Source organism: Heterocephalus glaber, unplaced genomic scaffold (genome assembly GCF_053883595.1).
Source record: "Heterocephalus glaber isolate CG9 unplaced genomic scaffold, H.glaber_assembly_v1.0 deba00000621, whole genome shotgun sequence".
Classification (NCBI taxonomy): Eukaryota; Metazoa; Chordata; class Mammalia; order Rodentia; family Bathyergidae; genus Heterocephalus; species Heterocephalus glaber.
This window is the reverse complement of record NW_028258153.1, coordinates 31,762,519-31,777,598: the sequence shown is the minus strand read 5'-3', so window position 1 is coordinate 31,777,598 and position 15,080 is coordinate 31,762,519. Positions and strand designations below refer to the sequence as shown.

Genomic DNA, 15,080 nt, shown 5'->3' with positions numbered 1-15,080 from the left:
GAGACAGGCGGGTACAAGATTATTCCAGCTGGAGTACCAGGATACATATGCATGCAGGAGAGTTTCCAAAAAGAACATGAAATAGAAAACACTAACTCCCCCTGCTAAGTCGTGCCCCTCTGGAGGTCTGTGAGGGGCTCGGGCTCCAAACACATTGAGAAGAAGCACATTTACAAGGAGCCCATGAGGTGAAACGCAAAGCCATCTATTCTCAGGGGTGGGTCTGAGTGTGGGGCCAGAACACTCTTTTTCCACATTGGCTCAACCAGCTTCAAGGAAGCTATGAAAATAGACTCATTCCTTTTGAGGTAAGAACTGTTTATTTTGCAGTGAAAAAGGAAGTCTAGAAATAGCATAATCAAATAGCCTACTTGTAAAGATCAGATCTTCCAATAGGGGCCTTCTGAGAAGCCTAGTAGCAACATTTGGCTGTCTTTTCCACATTGTCCACCCACCGGGTGTGAAAGTGTGTGTCCTACTAGGCCTTAGTGATGTGTTCCCGAGGCCAGGCTCTGCAGAATTACTTGTTTCCGCTGTTTACAGAGTAAGGACATTGCCCTCCCCCAGGTAACTCTAACCCTAAAGTAATCCCTTCACAAACACAAGGAAGACATGGCAAACTCTTGCCCACTTAGTAGAGCTCATGCCACCCACTGTTCAAGAGAAAGAACCCCAAAACTTAAGCAAAAGATATTCAAACTTACTCTGTCGGGTACTCCCATCACCGAAGTGGGTGAGTGTCCCAGGGCATTGCCTGGACGTACCAGGTTGCTGAGGTCCCCCAGGACTGCCCAGCTGCCTCTCATGCTCTACTCCACTCCCAGCCAGTGCATGCCCAGTGGGCGCAGGGCCTCTGTGAACAGCCCCCACCTCGCATCAGTAATCGTGGCCTTTCTTAAAAGGGCACAGTGTCCACGCGACTCAGAGGGCAGCGGGGTGGCAGCAGGTGCTGCAGGGTGCACACAGCCAGTAGAAGGAGGGTGCATGAGCAGTCTTGGGAAGGCTGCAGACATGAGTGGGACTGGAGAGGGCTGGAGGATGGCACGGCGAAAGATTTTACCTCGGAGTCCTGTTCTCTGTGAGCATGTATAGCATGCTAGGTCCCAGGAGTTGAGCTTCCCAGGCGAAATCTTGGAAGATGAGCGAGGGTGGACAGAGAGGCCCCGCCACGCTGAGGTCTGGCCAGAAGGGTCCTTCTTCTGGGGAGGGTGAAACAGGCCGCACACCCAGCAGAGTGGATGGGACCCCCCTGGCCCTGTCTGGGATTCACTGGACAGGCACAGGTCACAGCCACTTCTCTTTCCTATGCCAGAGCTTCCTCGCTATTTGCTTAATTCAAAGCCCCACACTACAGCCTCTTGGGGCTCTCAGACCAACACTTCATGGCCACATCCCTGCTTTATCTCAGGTCCCCCACAGGAAACAGCAGTCAGAGGCAATGCCAAGCTCACAGCCTGCGGATTCTGTGTGATTTGGGGTCCCTCTGTGCCCCTGCCTCAGGACAGTCACCCTGCAAACTTCCCCACCACTAAACCAGTGAGGAAAGTCACCTAAGTCCCAGTCCACAGGAAACACCTTCCCTAAAATGCAGATGTGTCACTCCACGGGTTTTTTGGGGGGGTTGTTTTGTTGTTGCTGCTGTTTATTTTTTGTTCTGTTTTGGTTTCTGGTCCTGCAAATTGAACCCAGGCCCTCCAGCGTGCTGAGCAAGCTCAACACTGAGCTGCATCTCCAGCCTACTCTGTTCTGAGACAAGGGCGTATTAAGTTGCCCTGTGGCTGGCCTACAGCTTTTGATCTTCCTGCCTCAGCCTCCTGAGTCACTGGAATCACAGGTGCCCACCACCACATCTGGACCTTTTACAGGCTTTGAGTCTGGCTGTGCCTGGAGACTTTTCAGAATGTATCCCTTTTGGAGCAGAATCCCGCTGTTCGTGTCTGCAATGAGCACCTTTGTATGCAGAGACCATCCACTCCAAGGCTGTGCTGGGGGGTATGGGCCTAAGTGCAGGTTCAGCAGGGGACTTTGGGTACATTAAAATAAAGGAAGCATAAAACTTAAAATGGATTGGATTGTTCACTCTCTACTGTTTGAAAATGCAACAGGGGCTGGGCTCAAACTTGCAGTCCTCCTGCCTTAGCCATCACAGTGCTGGGATTGTAGGCATTGGTCAGTAAACCTGGCTAAACATCAACTCTGGATCATGAACTTCAGTGAGGAAGAAGAGGTGCTACCATGGTACTTAAAATAGCCTTGAGGTGTGTACATTACTGATCAGCTAATTACCGCAAATAATTTTCTTCTAAATTTCAGTCTTTAGACTTCAGCTTGCTCACTCAAAGATAAACAAGACGGTACTTTGAAGTAAACAAGAAGCGTTTTCTGAGGTCATGATTTCGATGAAGCAAGTCCATAGGTGCCAAAGCTACATAAGCTCCTCAGCCACAAAAGTGTAACTATTTCCTAGACTCGGTCCTACTTTCCTTAGTAAGAGGGCTTGAGATTGGTATTATTTTAATGGCCTGAACTCTACTACAAACTGTACCAAGCTTTGAAATTGCACAGAAACAGTGCTTAAATACTAGCCCTAAAAAGTTTAAAATCTAGTTGATGGTGGAAAATGTATATAAAATATTCAAAATTCTGACACCTTAAATGGACATACTTTCTAAATGACCTACTCCCATGAATATTTCTACTTCTCTGTGTTTACTGTGGGAAATCCTCTGTAGAAACTGATTTTCTTTATGAAAAAGAACACAGTTCATTTAATTTTTGAAATAATCAATCTAACATTAGAGTTTTTTCTGTAAATGAAACAAGCATACTCGATTGCTCTATATGTCTGCAGCTGAACTATAAAAAGTAAAGTGTCCTTCACCATGCCCGCTGAGTGATAAGTGTCACAAATCTGGATGAACATGCCAATGTTTCCAAACACAGTGAGTCCTGATTCACATCACCCACCTCCAACACCTGAAGGTGGAAATATCTAAGCTGTGAGCCTCTGAGATCAGGAGTCTTCTTCCAAGAGGACTTACCTGGTGATTTGTGTCCTTGTACTGAAGTCGAGAGACCTCATTGAGCGCAGGACTTCAATGCACCCCAAGTACTGCAAGGGGAAGAAACACAGATCGTGGTGAACCTGAGAGCTGAGATGAGACAGCTCCTGACTATAACAAGGGCATTTAGGGAGAATCACATTTTAAGTTTAAATTTTATAGCGCTACTTTGTTCTGTTTCTATTAAAGCAATAACTTACATCCATAAGTAAACAAAAATGTCGTATATAGGAACCTAATAAGCTCAAAAAATGTAAACATTATATGTCATAAACATGAGATAAGATTAATAATATCAACAAGAATGAAAATGGGGAAAGGGGATTTACTGGGGGAAGAAGGGAGGGGAAGGGGACTAAAAGAATCAAGCTGTATTATATACATGTACCCAGTCCTAAAGGTAATTGTAAACTACATGTATGGCAAACAGATACTAATAATAAAACAGTAAAAAGAAGAAAATAACAGTGCTTAGACTGGCACCACACTTAACTTTTCTAAAACCTCAATATTGTCATTTTATTTAGTTGTACATTTTTCAAAGCTTTTATTAAGGTATATTTTATACAGCAGAAATCTTAAACATTTAATTCAAATGTTATTTAAATAGATATTGATACTGACACCATAACTCCAATTCCAACATCATATTTCTAGTTCTTTACAAAACTTCCAGAGGTTTATCAATGTCTAAAGAATAGAAACACTCCATGACTAACATTAAACATGATTACTTAATAAATATATTTTGGGGTCTTTAAATAAACTATAGATAACTTTGGTTTACCAAAAAGCCCTCTTCTGCATTATTTACCATAAGTTTTCAGGAGTTTAAGTTTATGCATCTCAGTGTATAGCCAAATTTTGATCAGCTTCACACATGAAAGTGAATATGTGAATGTATGCTTGTAACTACAGTTAGGGATAATGAACTAGATACAGTATTACATTTAAAATTAGATTTAGTGAACAAGTTTAAATTTAGATTTAGTGAACCAACCCCATGGGATGGCACAGAAATGATTGCATTTCAGTTGCACACTACTGCACCACCACCAGTATCCCAGAGTTATTTGAACACCACCATGAGGATTCCATGGCCAATGCCACAGAGGGGTCGGACTCACACTACCACTGAGCCTGCAGTTATATAACTGTAACAATCACACAGCCAGTTCCTGTGAATAAACAGGGTCAATAGTACAGTTATGTGACAATCACCACCATCAAAATCACAGAATTATGCATATACCACATCCATGTTGCAGAGTTGTGTAAAACCCATGACAAAGTTAAATGATTACCACAGTTGAGCACATGGGGCTATGGGAATGCAACACACACTAATGTCCTAGAATTACTACCACCACAGTCATTGTAGAGTGATATTAATGCCATGACCAATATCACACAATTGTGAGACTACCACAAAAAAACAATGCTGCTGAATCACATGAACATTACCACCTGCCAATGTGGAATTGCATAAATATCATGACAATGTCAGAGAGTTATGTGGAAACTATAAGCAATATCACAAGGTTAGGCAGACACCATCACCACTGTTACTAGTTATATGAATAACTTCCCCACCATGAGTTTGTATTTACATGAATGGCACAACCAAAATCTGTGTTACGCAAATACCACACCAGCATTGCAATGTCATATGGAAACCACACCAGTGTCACAGAAATATATGAAAACTATCCCACCATAAATGCACATTTATGTGAATAACCACCCAAATCACAATGTTTTAAGAATACAACTGCTAGCAATATTACAGATTTATGTGAATAGAATACCATTAATAACTTATAACTTCTGAGATGTATGTGAATATCACAACCACTGTTATGGGTCATGAGAATACCACCATCAGTATTACAGAGCTGTGTGGACACCCTTAACACCATGGTAGGAGTACATGAGCATTACTACCACTATCGCTAAGATAAGTGAAAACAATGCCCAACATTGTCCAGGATTGTCATCTGTCACCATCACAGAATTATGTGACTTCGTCACTGTGCTATCATTAAGAGAGCACACCACTGACGCAGTTATTCTAATTCAGCTATCAACAACATTGAGATATATGTTAATACCATGACCAGAACCACAGTTATGCAAACATTACTGTTGCAGTTTTGTTAATTCCACAACTGTCAATATAGCAAAGTTCTGCAAGTATTTTGACCAAGTTACAAATTTATACAAATACCACCACCACTACCTTGCAATATTAATGTCATGCTACTAGCCTTACAGAGTTATAGAAATACCATGACCAAGTTGCAGAGCGTCTAAAAAATAGCATCATCACCATCACAACATGCATGAATAGCACCACAAAGGTTCCACAATCATGCTGATTCTATGAGAAAATATAGTAGTGCCATGTGAATAAATGGTGAATTTCACAGAATATGCAAATTAACCTCCACCAATGTTGTAGGGTTGTGTAACTATGTGACTATGGTCACATGGCTAATTCAGAGTCACATCTAACATTCTTGTGGCCTTAACTCAATATCATGAAGAATCTCACAGAGTTAAGTGAATAACATCAATAGCACTGTACAGTATATTAAAGCAACCACCATAGCTACAAAGTAACGTGTATACTAATAACACCAGTGCCTCAGAGTTACGTACATACCATGACTGATGACTCCAAGTTATTTCAATACCATCTCCATCACTCTCACAGTTATGTGTATACCACGAATAATGTCATTGAATTATATGACTACTGCCAACAACATTATAGTGTCATGTAAATACCCATGCCAACGTCACAGATTTATATAAATACAACAGCTACTGTCATAGTTATGGGAATACAGCCACCACTACACAATTAGCTGTGACCAGTCTCAGAGTTATAGGAACACCACCATAAGCATCACAGAAATATTTAAGTATCACTACCAATGTAATAGTGTAGGGTAAATAGCACAATCATTGTCACAGTTGTGACTATCACCAGCAAAACTATCGCAGACTCATGTACCACTGACCACAAAATTATAGAATTATGCATGTCTACTGTCACAGAAGTATGTGAATACCAGCAGCTTGTGTGAAGGATCAAATGAACAATAACAAAGTCACCATGTTATGTGACTAATGCCACTACATTGCACAATTGTGTCAATCCCACATGGGTGTTCCAGAGTTATGTGGGTACCATAAAAAACTACAGAGGATGTCACAGGCATCATGGTGTTATGTGAATACAACCAACATCATAGAATCATGTGAACACCACTGCCACCAACATTGTAAACTCACATGAATACAACTGTCACCACTGTTACAAAGTATATGGACATGATGGACAACAGAGTTATGTGGATACCACATCCTCCAGTGTCACCATCTAAAAATTATGTGAATTCTTCCACCAGTGTCACAAGGTAATTGTTATCATTTGGATCTGAAATGTTCCCCACAGGCTCATGTGTTGAAAGCTTGGTCCACGAAGCAGCAATGTTCAAAGATGGAACAATTGGAAGGGGACTGGGTTATGAAGGATTAATCCATTGATGGATTTATAATTTGATGATATTATTGGGAAATGGTGGAAATTTTAGGAGACAGGGCTTGGTTGGAGCCAGTAAGTCACTGGGGGTGTATCCTGCAAGAGTATATCTTGCTCCAGCCTCTTCCTCTCTCTTTCTTGAGTCCTGGCTGGCATGATATGAGCAGCTTTCCTCCACCAACCCTTCCACCATGATGTTTCTGCCTTGGAGCCAGTCAACGACAGACAGAAACCTGTAAAACTGTGAGCCAAAATAAACCTCTCTTCCTTTAAGTTTATTTTTTCACGTATTTTGTCACAGCAACAGAAAGCTAATGCAGTGATCTGAATACCACTATCAATATTGTAAGATTATTTGGATATCATATATGTAACACAATTATATAACAACTACCAACACCATAGCATTTTTTTTACCACAAGCCTCAACACAAAATTATGTGAATATCACTATTATCATCATAGCATTACATGAACATTACCACCAATTTTGTGAAGTTATGTGTGCAACAACCACAGCATTATCTGAATTCCATCACTAACACTCCAGAGTTGTATGGTGGCTGTTCCCACCACCATGACAGATTTATATGAGTTCCACTCACACCAGTTGTTTTAGCCCATTTCCTATTGCTCTAATAAAGTGCCTGGGGCTGAATAACTTGTAAAGAAGAGACATAGTTATGAAGGCCAGAAGCTCTATTGGTTTAGCCTTTTGTAAAGGCTCCCTTGGGTAGATCAACACATGGTAGATGGCATCACTGTGGGAACATGTATGAAAGACAGAGTTCATGATCTGAGGCCAAATTCCAAATGACCTAATAACCTCCCACTAGGCCTCAACTCCTAAAGGTCCCTCCATCTCAACATATCAAACTGAGGACCAGGCTTCCAGCACATGAACACTTGGGAGACACACTCACACTAGCACCAGCATCACAGAGCTCTGGGAGAACTGTGTACAATGCAGTAGGATTATGCAAATAGCAACCAGCATTTCAGAGTGATGTTAATATGACCATAATCAGCACTGCAGAGCTGTGGGCTTGTGTCCTGTGCCTCTTTCCCAAGGTTGTGTTAAGTCACAATCAGTGTTGCAGATTTAATCTGAGTACCATGAACACTGTGGAGTTACATGGTTACCACCACTACAGTCCCAGAATTATGGAAATCATACCACCACTACTTTTACAGCATTACGTACACACCAGGACTAACTTTTCAGAGTTACACAATTACCACCAACACATTTGCACAGTGTGTGAATACCACCATCATCTCAGGGGTGAATTACCCTTTCAAAGATGTGTAGCAATTTGGCCTCTCAACCTCCGTACTGTACATGCAAGAGTTGCCGTCTTCAACCTTCACAACACCGTACACCAATCTTCATATTAATGGATACAGAAGACCATAAAAACTGCACACATTAATTGGGTAACATGTAATGTTTCAATACATATACACTGTGTAATGTTTAAATCAGGTTAGGCATATCTTATCTCCTCAAACATGCATCATTTCCTTAGGGTGGAAACTTCAAAATCCCTTCATTTTGATAGGTAGAGCCTTGCCATTATCTTACAGTCACCCTACTGTGCAATAGCACACCAGGGCTTCTCATTTCTAACTGTAACCACTAACTGATCAACAATTTCCCATCTCCCCATCAGCCTACCACGCCCAGCCTCTGGTAATCATGATTTTACCTTCAGTTGCTAAGATCAGCAATTTTTTGAGATTCCATATATGATTGAGATCATGTGGTAGCTACCTTCCTGAGCTTGGTTTATTTCACTTAACATAATAACCTCCGGTTCCACCTCTAATGTTGAAATGATAAGATTTCATCTTTTTATGGCTTTTTATGCTCTACAATTCTGTGTCCACCCCATATTTTCTTTATCCATTCTTAATGGGCATTCCAGTAGCCTCAGTCTCCTGTATCTTTCCCAGTGATGGGCAACAGTATCTCATTTTAATTTGCCTTTCCCTCATATCCAATATGGTTATTTTTCTTAATGTGGTGTTTTTCTTACTTGTTTTCATTACTTTCTTAATAACTATTTGAATTTCTTTTCCTGTCAATTGTTCATGTCTTTGCATGATTTTCTTCTAAGTTCTTAATTTTTCTTATAGATTAATGTGATATTAATCTCTCACTGAATTATTTTTTGAATGGTGTCTATATTTTATGTCATAAAATCTACTATGGTAGTAATTACTAAAATAGTCTGTTCTGACCATTTTCTATACAGCTTCAGAGTGTCCTATCTTGCTTAAGAAATCTTCTTGACCCCAGCTTTATTTTAACATTTATTATTTATTTACATATACATCCATTTAAGTGTTCTATTTGATGTTGTTCATTTAGTAGTCTATTTGGAATGTATTTGTCTCCATAGAAGATGGCACAAGTTAAAAGGCTTAGCCTCCAGGTGAACTATGATTTACACCAGCACCATTTGTTTAATAGTTCACCCATTCCCTCCTGAGTCAATAAGCCACCTGTGTAGAATTAAGTTCCTATTTCTGTGTGGACCTTAACCTGAACTCTATTCTGCTATACTTCAATGGTCAGTCCCTGTCTCTTGTATGCATTATTCCTTAAGCATTTTAAAATCATTTTTCCATAATATCTATTTGGCTTCTAATTGAAATATTATGTTCTATATTTTTTCTTCCATGAACTCAAAGGGATTTTGTTAAAATTTTGGTCACTACTGGGAATTAGAATGTGATGTGTACCTGATTTATACTAGCAAAGAGTAAATAATTCATTTTGGGTATAAATAGAAAACTCAAACAGTGAGCTCCAAAGTTGAACCAAACTGAAGAATATTGAAAGCTGGACAGGAAGCCCAGAAAAACTCCCCATTCCACAGAAGCTGAAACACAAAGAAAGTATAAAGTCCTGGTGCTTTTTTTCAGAGCTCCAAGAAGAAAAGTGAAAGAAAAAATATGATCTACTTATGAGCACATGGTAGCTTAATTTCAGAACAAAAGGATCAATAAAGAAACTTCAAAACACATTTCATTATCCCACAGCTATGATCTTACTGAATAGAGGAAAAGCCAAAGGTTCTCTCTCTAAGATCTGGTACAAGGCAGAAGTGTTCACTTTCATGACTCTTACTCAACATAGTACTGGAAGTCAGACAGAGCAACCGAACCAGACAAAGAAATATAGGACATCAAATGAAAAAGAGGAAATCAAATTGGCACTGTTCATCAAGGATGTAATCATATACATAGAAAATCCCAAAGTCTACACACACACACACACACACACACACACACACACACACACAATTAGAACTAATATCATTGTCAAAACTCAGAAAAGTTTCAGGATATAAAATCAACACGCAAAAACCAGTAGCATTTCAATATACCAATAACAAATTGTGTGAAAAAAATCAATAGTGCAATCTCACTTAAAATAGCTACAAAAAGTGCTCACTTCGGCAGCACATATACTAAAATAGCTACAAAAATAAAACAACTTACCAAGGAATAAATTTAGTCAAAAAAGTGAAAAAGAGCTCTACAATGAAAAGTATATTTATGGAAGAAATTGAAAAGGACACAAAAATGGAAAGCTGTCTTTTGTTTATTAAATAGGATAGTATGTATTGTCAAAATGTCCATGCCACTCACAGTGACCTACAGATGCAATGCAATTCTCATCAAAATACCAACAACACTCTTCATAGAAATAGAAAAAGAATCCTAAAATTCATGTGGAACCACAAAACAACCCTGAAATAGCCAAGCAATCTTGAGAAAAAATAAATAAATAAATAACAAAATAAAAAGCAAGGCTGTATGCATCACACTACTCAACTTCAAAATATTCAACAAAGCTACGGCAATCAAAACAGCATGGTATTGACATAAAAACAGACACATAGACCAAAGGAATTGAAAAGAGTATACAGAAGTAAACCCACACATGTATAGCCTATCAATCTTCAACACAGGTGCTAAGAACACACATTGGGGAAAGGATAGTCTCTTTGATGAATGGTGCTGGGAAAACTATATCCACATGCTAAAGAAGTAAACTAGAGTTTCACTTCCCACCATATATAAAAATCAACTCAAAATAGATTATCAATTACATGTAAGGCCTGGAACTATGAAACTACTATAAAAAACAATAGGTAAAATGCTTCGTGACATCAGTTTGGGCAAGGATTTTTTGGATATGACATTTAGGTCCAGGAAATAAAAGCAAAAATAGATAAATGGAATTACACCAAATTAAAAAGCTTCTAGGCTGGAGATTTAGGTCAGTGGCACAGTGCCTGCCTGGCAAGCACGAGGTCCTGACTTTGATCCCCAGTACCAAAAAACAAAAAACAAACAAACAAAAAAACCTGCACAGGAAACAAAACAATCAATAGAATGAAGATATTACCTACAAAATGAGAGTAAATACATATTTATAAGCTATAAATCTGATAAAGGGTTAATAGCCAGAACATTAAAAACTCAAGCAGGGGGCTGGAGATTTAGCTCAGTGGATCCACCGCATGCCCTGCAAGTGCAAGGACCCGAGTTCCATCCTCAGTACCAAATAAATAAACAAACAAATAAATAAATAAATAAAAATTCAAGCAACTCAGTAATGAAAACTAAATAAATAATTGCTTTAAAAATAGGCAGTAGTTGACCTTTCATTCCACTCCACCCCCTTAGAATATCTCGGAATCCACTTCAAAATTTAATCTGATAGTATCTATCTATCTTTCTCTCTCTCTCTCTTTCTTTCTTTCTTTTTTTTTCTGGTACTGGGGATCGAACACAGGACCTTGTGCTTGTGAGGCAGGTGCCGGAACCACTGAGGTAAATCCCCAGCCCTCGAAATTTAATCTGAAACGAACATTAAAAATTTTTATTGTTTAGTTTTGATCACTGAAAGTGTATCTTTAATTAAATTTGTCAAAAGAAAAAACTTATTTCTGCCTGCTTATTCCTGGCTCTTCATCTTAGAGGCGTTTAAATAGGTTTATGCAGCATGATTTAATGAATATCTACTATAGTTCTCCCTAGGAAAATGAATCTTCTATCATTGAAGAAATCTATCCGAAGAATTAGGGACGTGCTTCCAATTAGCGTTGTTCAACTTTAGTCTGAAATATGTCCAGGTGTGCATTCCAGTGTTGATTAAAGGGCACAGTGACCTCCCTGCACCACACTCTGAATAAATATTCACTGAATAAATGAAAAATACAGGAATGACGGAGTTACTTTTAAATCTTAAAACTGTGCACACTTGCAGAGTTTCTGCTTTAATTTTATTAACTCAATTTATCCTTCTTTAATATAGAAATAGAGAGAAAGAAAATTAAAACTTGTACACTTTCATATGGTATTTAGGAATGTATTTACAGAGTATGTAGAAAGTTAGATGCTCTGTTTAACAATTGAATTCATTAATTGAATTCATTAATATTAATCACATTTTCTTATAATAACTGGCACTTGTTTATTGCATAACACATGGGAGGCACTGCAATTTTTTGAAATGTTTTTTCTCATTTAATTCCTCCATCATATGGATAAGAGTAATTATTATTTGTTTTAAATAAATCAGGAAACGCAAGTTTAGAGAGATTGAATAATCTGTCTAATGTCTCCCCGCCTGTAAGTAGTTAGAATTAAGATTGGAGCCCAAAGAGTCTGCCCCAGAAGCCTTGGCTCACCCACCACTTTTGGGGGGGGCCAATGCTGGGGATTGAACCCAGAGCCTTTGCACTGAGCTACATCCCTAGCTCTTCTTTTTAAAAAAATGTTTACATTAAGATGAAGTCTCTCTAAACTGCCAGATTGGGTTCAAATTTGTTGTCCTCCTGCCTCAGGCTCCCAGAGAGCTGGGATTACAGGTGTATACTACCACACCCTACCCACCTTTTTAAACATCTCTAACCTGGTAGTTACATGCTTCTTAGAAAATGAGGATGTTGGGCTGGGGATTTAGCTCAGTGGCACTGCACCTGCCTTGCAAGTGCAAGGTCCTGAGTTCGATCTCTGGTACCAAAAAAAAAAGAAAAGAAAATGAGGCTGTCCTATGTCTAGTTTTTTTCCCTTTTTAAAATTTCACTCTTGTAGCTAGTCAGTTATATTGTAAATTTCATAATCTTACTCTCAAAGTTTATGGAAGCCATGCTTTGGCATTCTTGTGTCCCTGCAGTGATGCTAGGGAAACAACACATTTTTTTTAAGATTCTTAATTTTGTTTCTCATTTTACTTGTCAATAGTGAGGGAGATCCAAAAGTTCATGAAACAATGTGACGAAGGTGCTATTTTTAATTTCACTAAGATGAGAGGTGGAAAATTGACCTCATGGTTACACTTTTAGCATGCAGGGAGGAACTAACTACTTTCTGGATGCCCTACCATAGACAGTGGTAAAATGCAAGTCTGAGTGATTAACAGAAGCTAACTTTCAGGGAAATAGCCAATTTTAGGTAATGCAGGGAAACGGCCATTTGTAGTATCACCACAGAGAAGTGCCTCTAATGAGAGACCATTTAGTAAGCTTCAGGTGTTATTAGTTCGCACAAAAATCCAGTATGATTAGCATTTAAACATGATTCACAAGTTGTAAGCTGGCAAAGGCATGTTTTTGCTGGCCTGTGGCTGAAACTCTGGGTTTGTGTATCCTTTGATTAATGCGTCGATAGAAATATCTGTGTGGGTTTCAGTGAATTAGTGATTATGTCTTTATGGTAAAATTTACTATGAAATCAGTGAAAACGACTCATGATTAGCATTGTCAAAATTACTCTCAATCCTGTGATTAACCTGTAACATCGATGTGTCTTAGTCTGATTACACCAATGGGAAAACAGATCAAAATTTGTCTTCTCTGAAAATGTCTACTACTGTAAAAGAAAACTAGCGTTCTACATGGAACATTTTAAAGTTGAGGGAAAAAAGGAGGAGGCTAGTAGAATATATTAATATGTGCTATTTTTGACTCCTGGTTAATCTGTGTATTAAGATTAATGGTTAATAAAGAACTTTTTGTGCTCTAAAGCATGAGAGGCCAAAAAAAAATTTTTTTTAAAATGGGCAATAGACACAGACAGAAATTTATCAAAACCAAAAGCCAACAAGTATATGAAAAACTGTTCAACATCACCAACCATCAGGAAAATCCAAATAAAAATCACAGTGAGTTATAATTTCAACTGATTTAGAATAGCTATTATCAAAAATAATGCAAAATAACTGGCAAGGATATGGACAGAAGGGGACCTTCACACACCATTGGTGGAAATGTAAATGAGTACAGCTATTAGTATGTCAAGTCCTCAGAAAATTTAAAATAAAGCCACTACATGATCTAGCGATCTCACTCCTAGCTATACGTCCAAAGGAAATTAAATCATTATGCCAAAGAGACATCTGCACACCCATGTTCATTACACCAATATACACAAGAGCTAAGAAGTGGAATCAAAAACCTAAGTGACCATCAACTGATGAATGAATAAGAAAACATGGCACATATGCGCAAGGAATACTATGTGGCCGTAAAAGCAATGAAATCCTATCATTGTAGCAATGTGGATGGAACTGGAGGACATTAGGTTAAGTGCAATAAGCCAAGCACAGAAAGACAATGCCACATGATTTCACTCAGGTGGAATCCAAGAATGTTACTGCTGTAGAAGTAGAGGCTAGAAAAGTAGTTACTGGAAGCTGAAGAGAGTAATAGGGAGGGAGCATTGAAAATGGTTGACTGATAGGTACTGTGTAAGCGGAAATAAATTCTGCAGTTCTATTGCCAGTAGTAGATGATGAATAATATATTCTACATTCTTTAAAAGCTAGAAGAAATAATTTTGAATATTTTTACCACAAAGAAATGATAAATGTTTGAAGAGATTTGAATATTATAAAATGTACATATGTATCAAAGCATAGCACCTTATTAATATGTAGTTTCAGTATCAATTTAATTTCTTTGTCAAAATAAATATTTTTAAAGCATTTTGTGAGTGGGAAGAGAAAAAAGCAGAATTACAAAAAAAACTTAGAGTAACATTAAATGTCTCTTTCAGCATCAAATGCATGAAGATAAACATCATCAAAAATCAGAAGAAGAGAACTATGGATCCCAGAATCTTATTTCCACCCAACTAGCATTCAAGTGGGAGGCAAAGCGAGGACTTGGAAAGTTAGCCACCCACAGATACTCTCTGAAAGAAATATTGCAGAAACACGATGACTCCCACCAAGAGGAGGATGTGGGCTATAAGAAGCCATGAGAAAAGAAGCAACAAAGTTTACAGGTACACCTTATGCTTTCATAATTCTGCATAAATGATACTTTTTTTCATCATGATCAGGAACTAAAACCACAGAAGATGTCAATATGGATTATAGGGAACAGTACAAACATACAAAAATATAAAAGGAAACAATTCAAAGGACTATTGTGTTTTATGAA

General features: G+C 38.5%; 1 protein-coding gene across 2 annotated transcripts in view; it reads right to left on the bottom strand.

The window, feature by feature from the left end:
• The window catches only part of Shc3 (SHC adaptor protein 3), a 175,310-nt gene that overhangs the window by 114,264 nt on the left and 45,966 nt on the right, over positions 1-15,080 (bottom strand). For both annotated transcript variants that reach the window (XM_021263727.2, XM_004851323.4), the window contains exon 2: positions 3,042-3,112. In XM_021263727.2, coding sequence (XP_021119386.1) covers positions 3,042-3,112 — 71 coding nt within the window. The remainder of the gene's footprint in view (positions 1-3,041; positions 3,113-15,080) is intronic.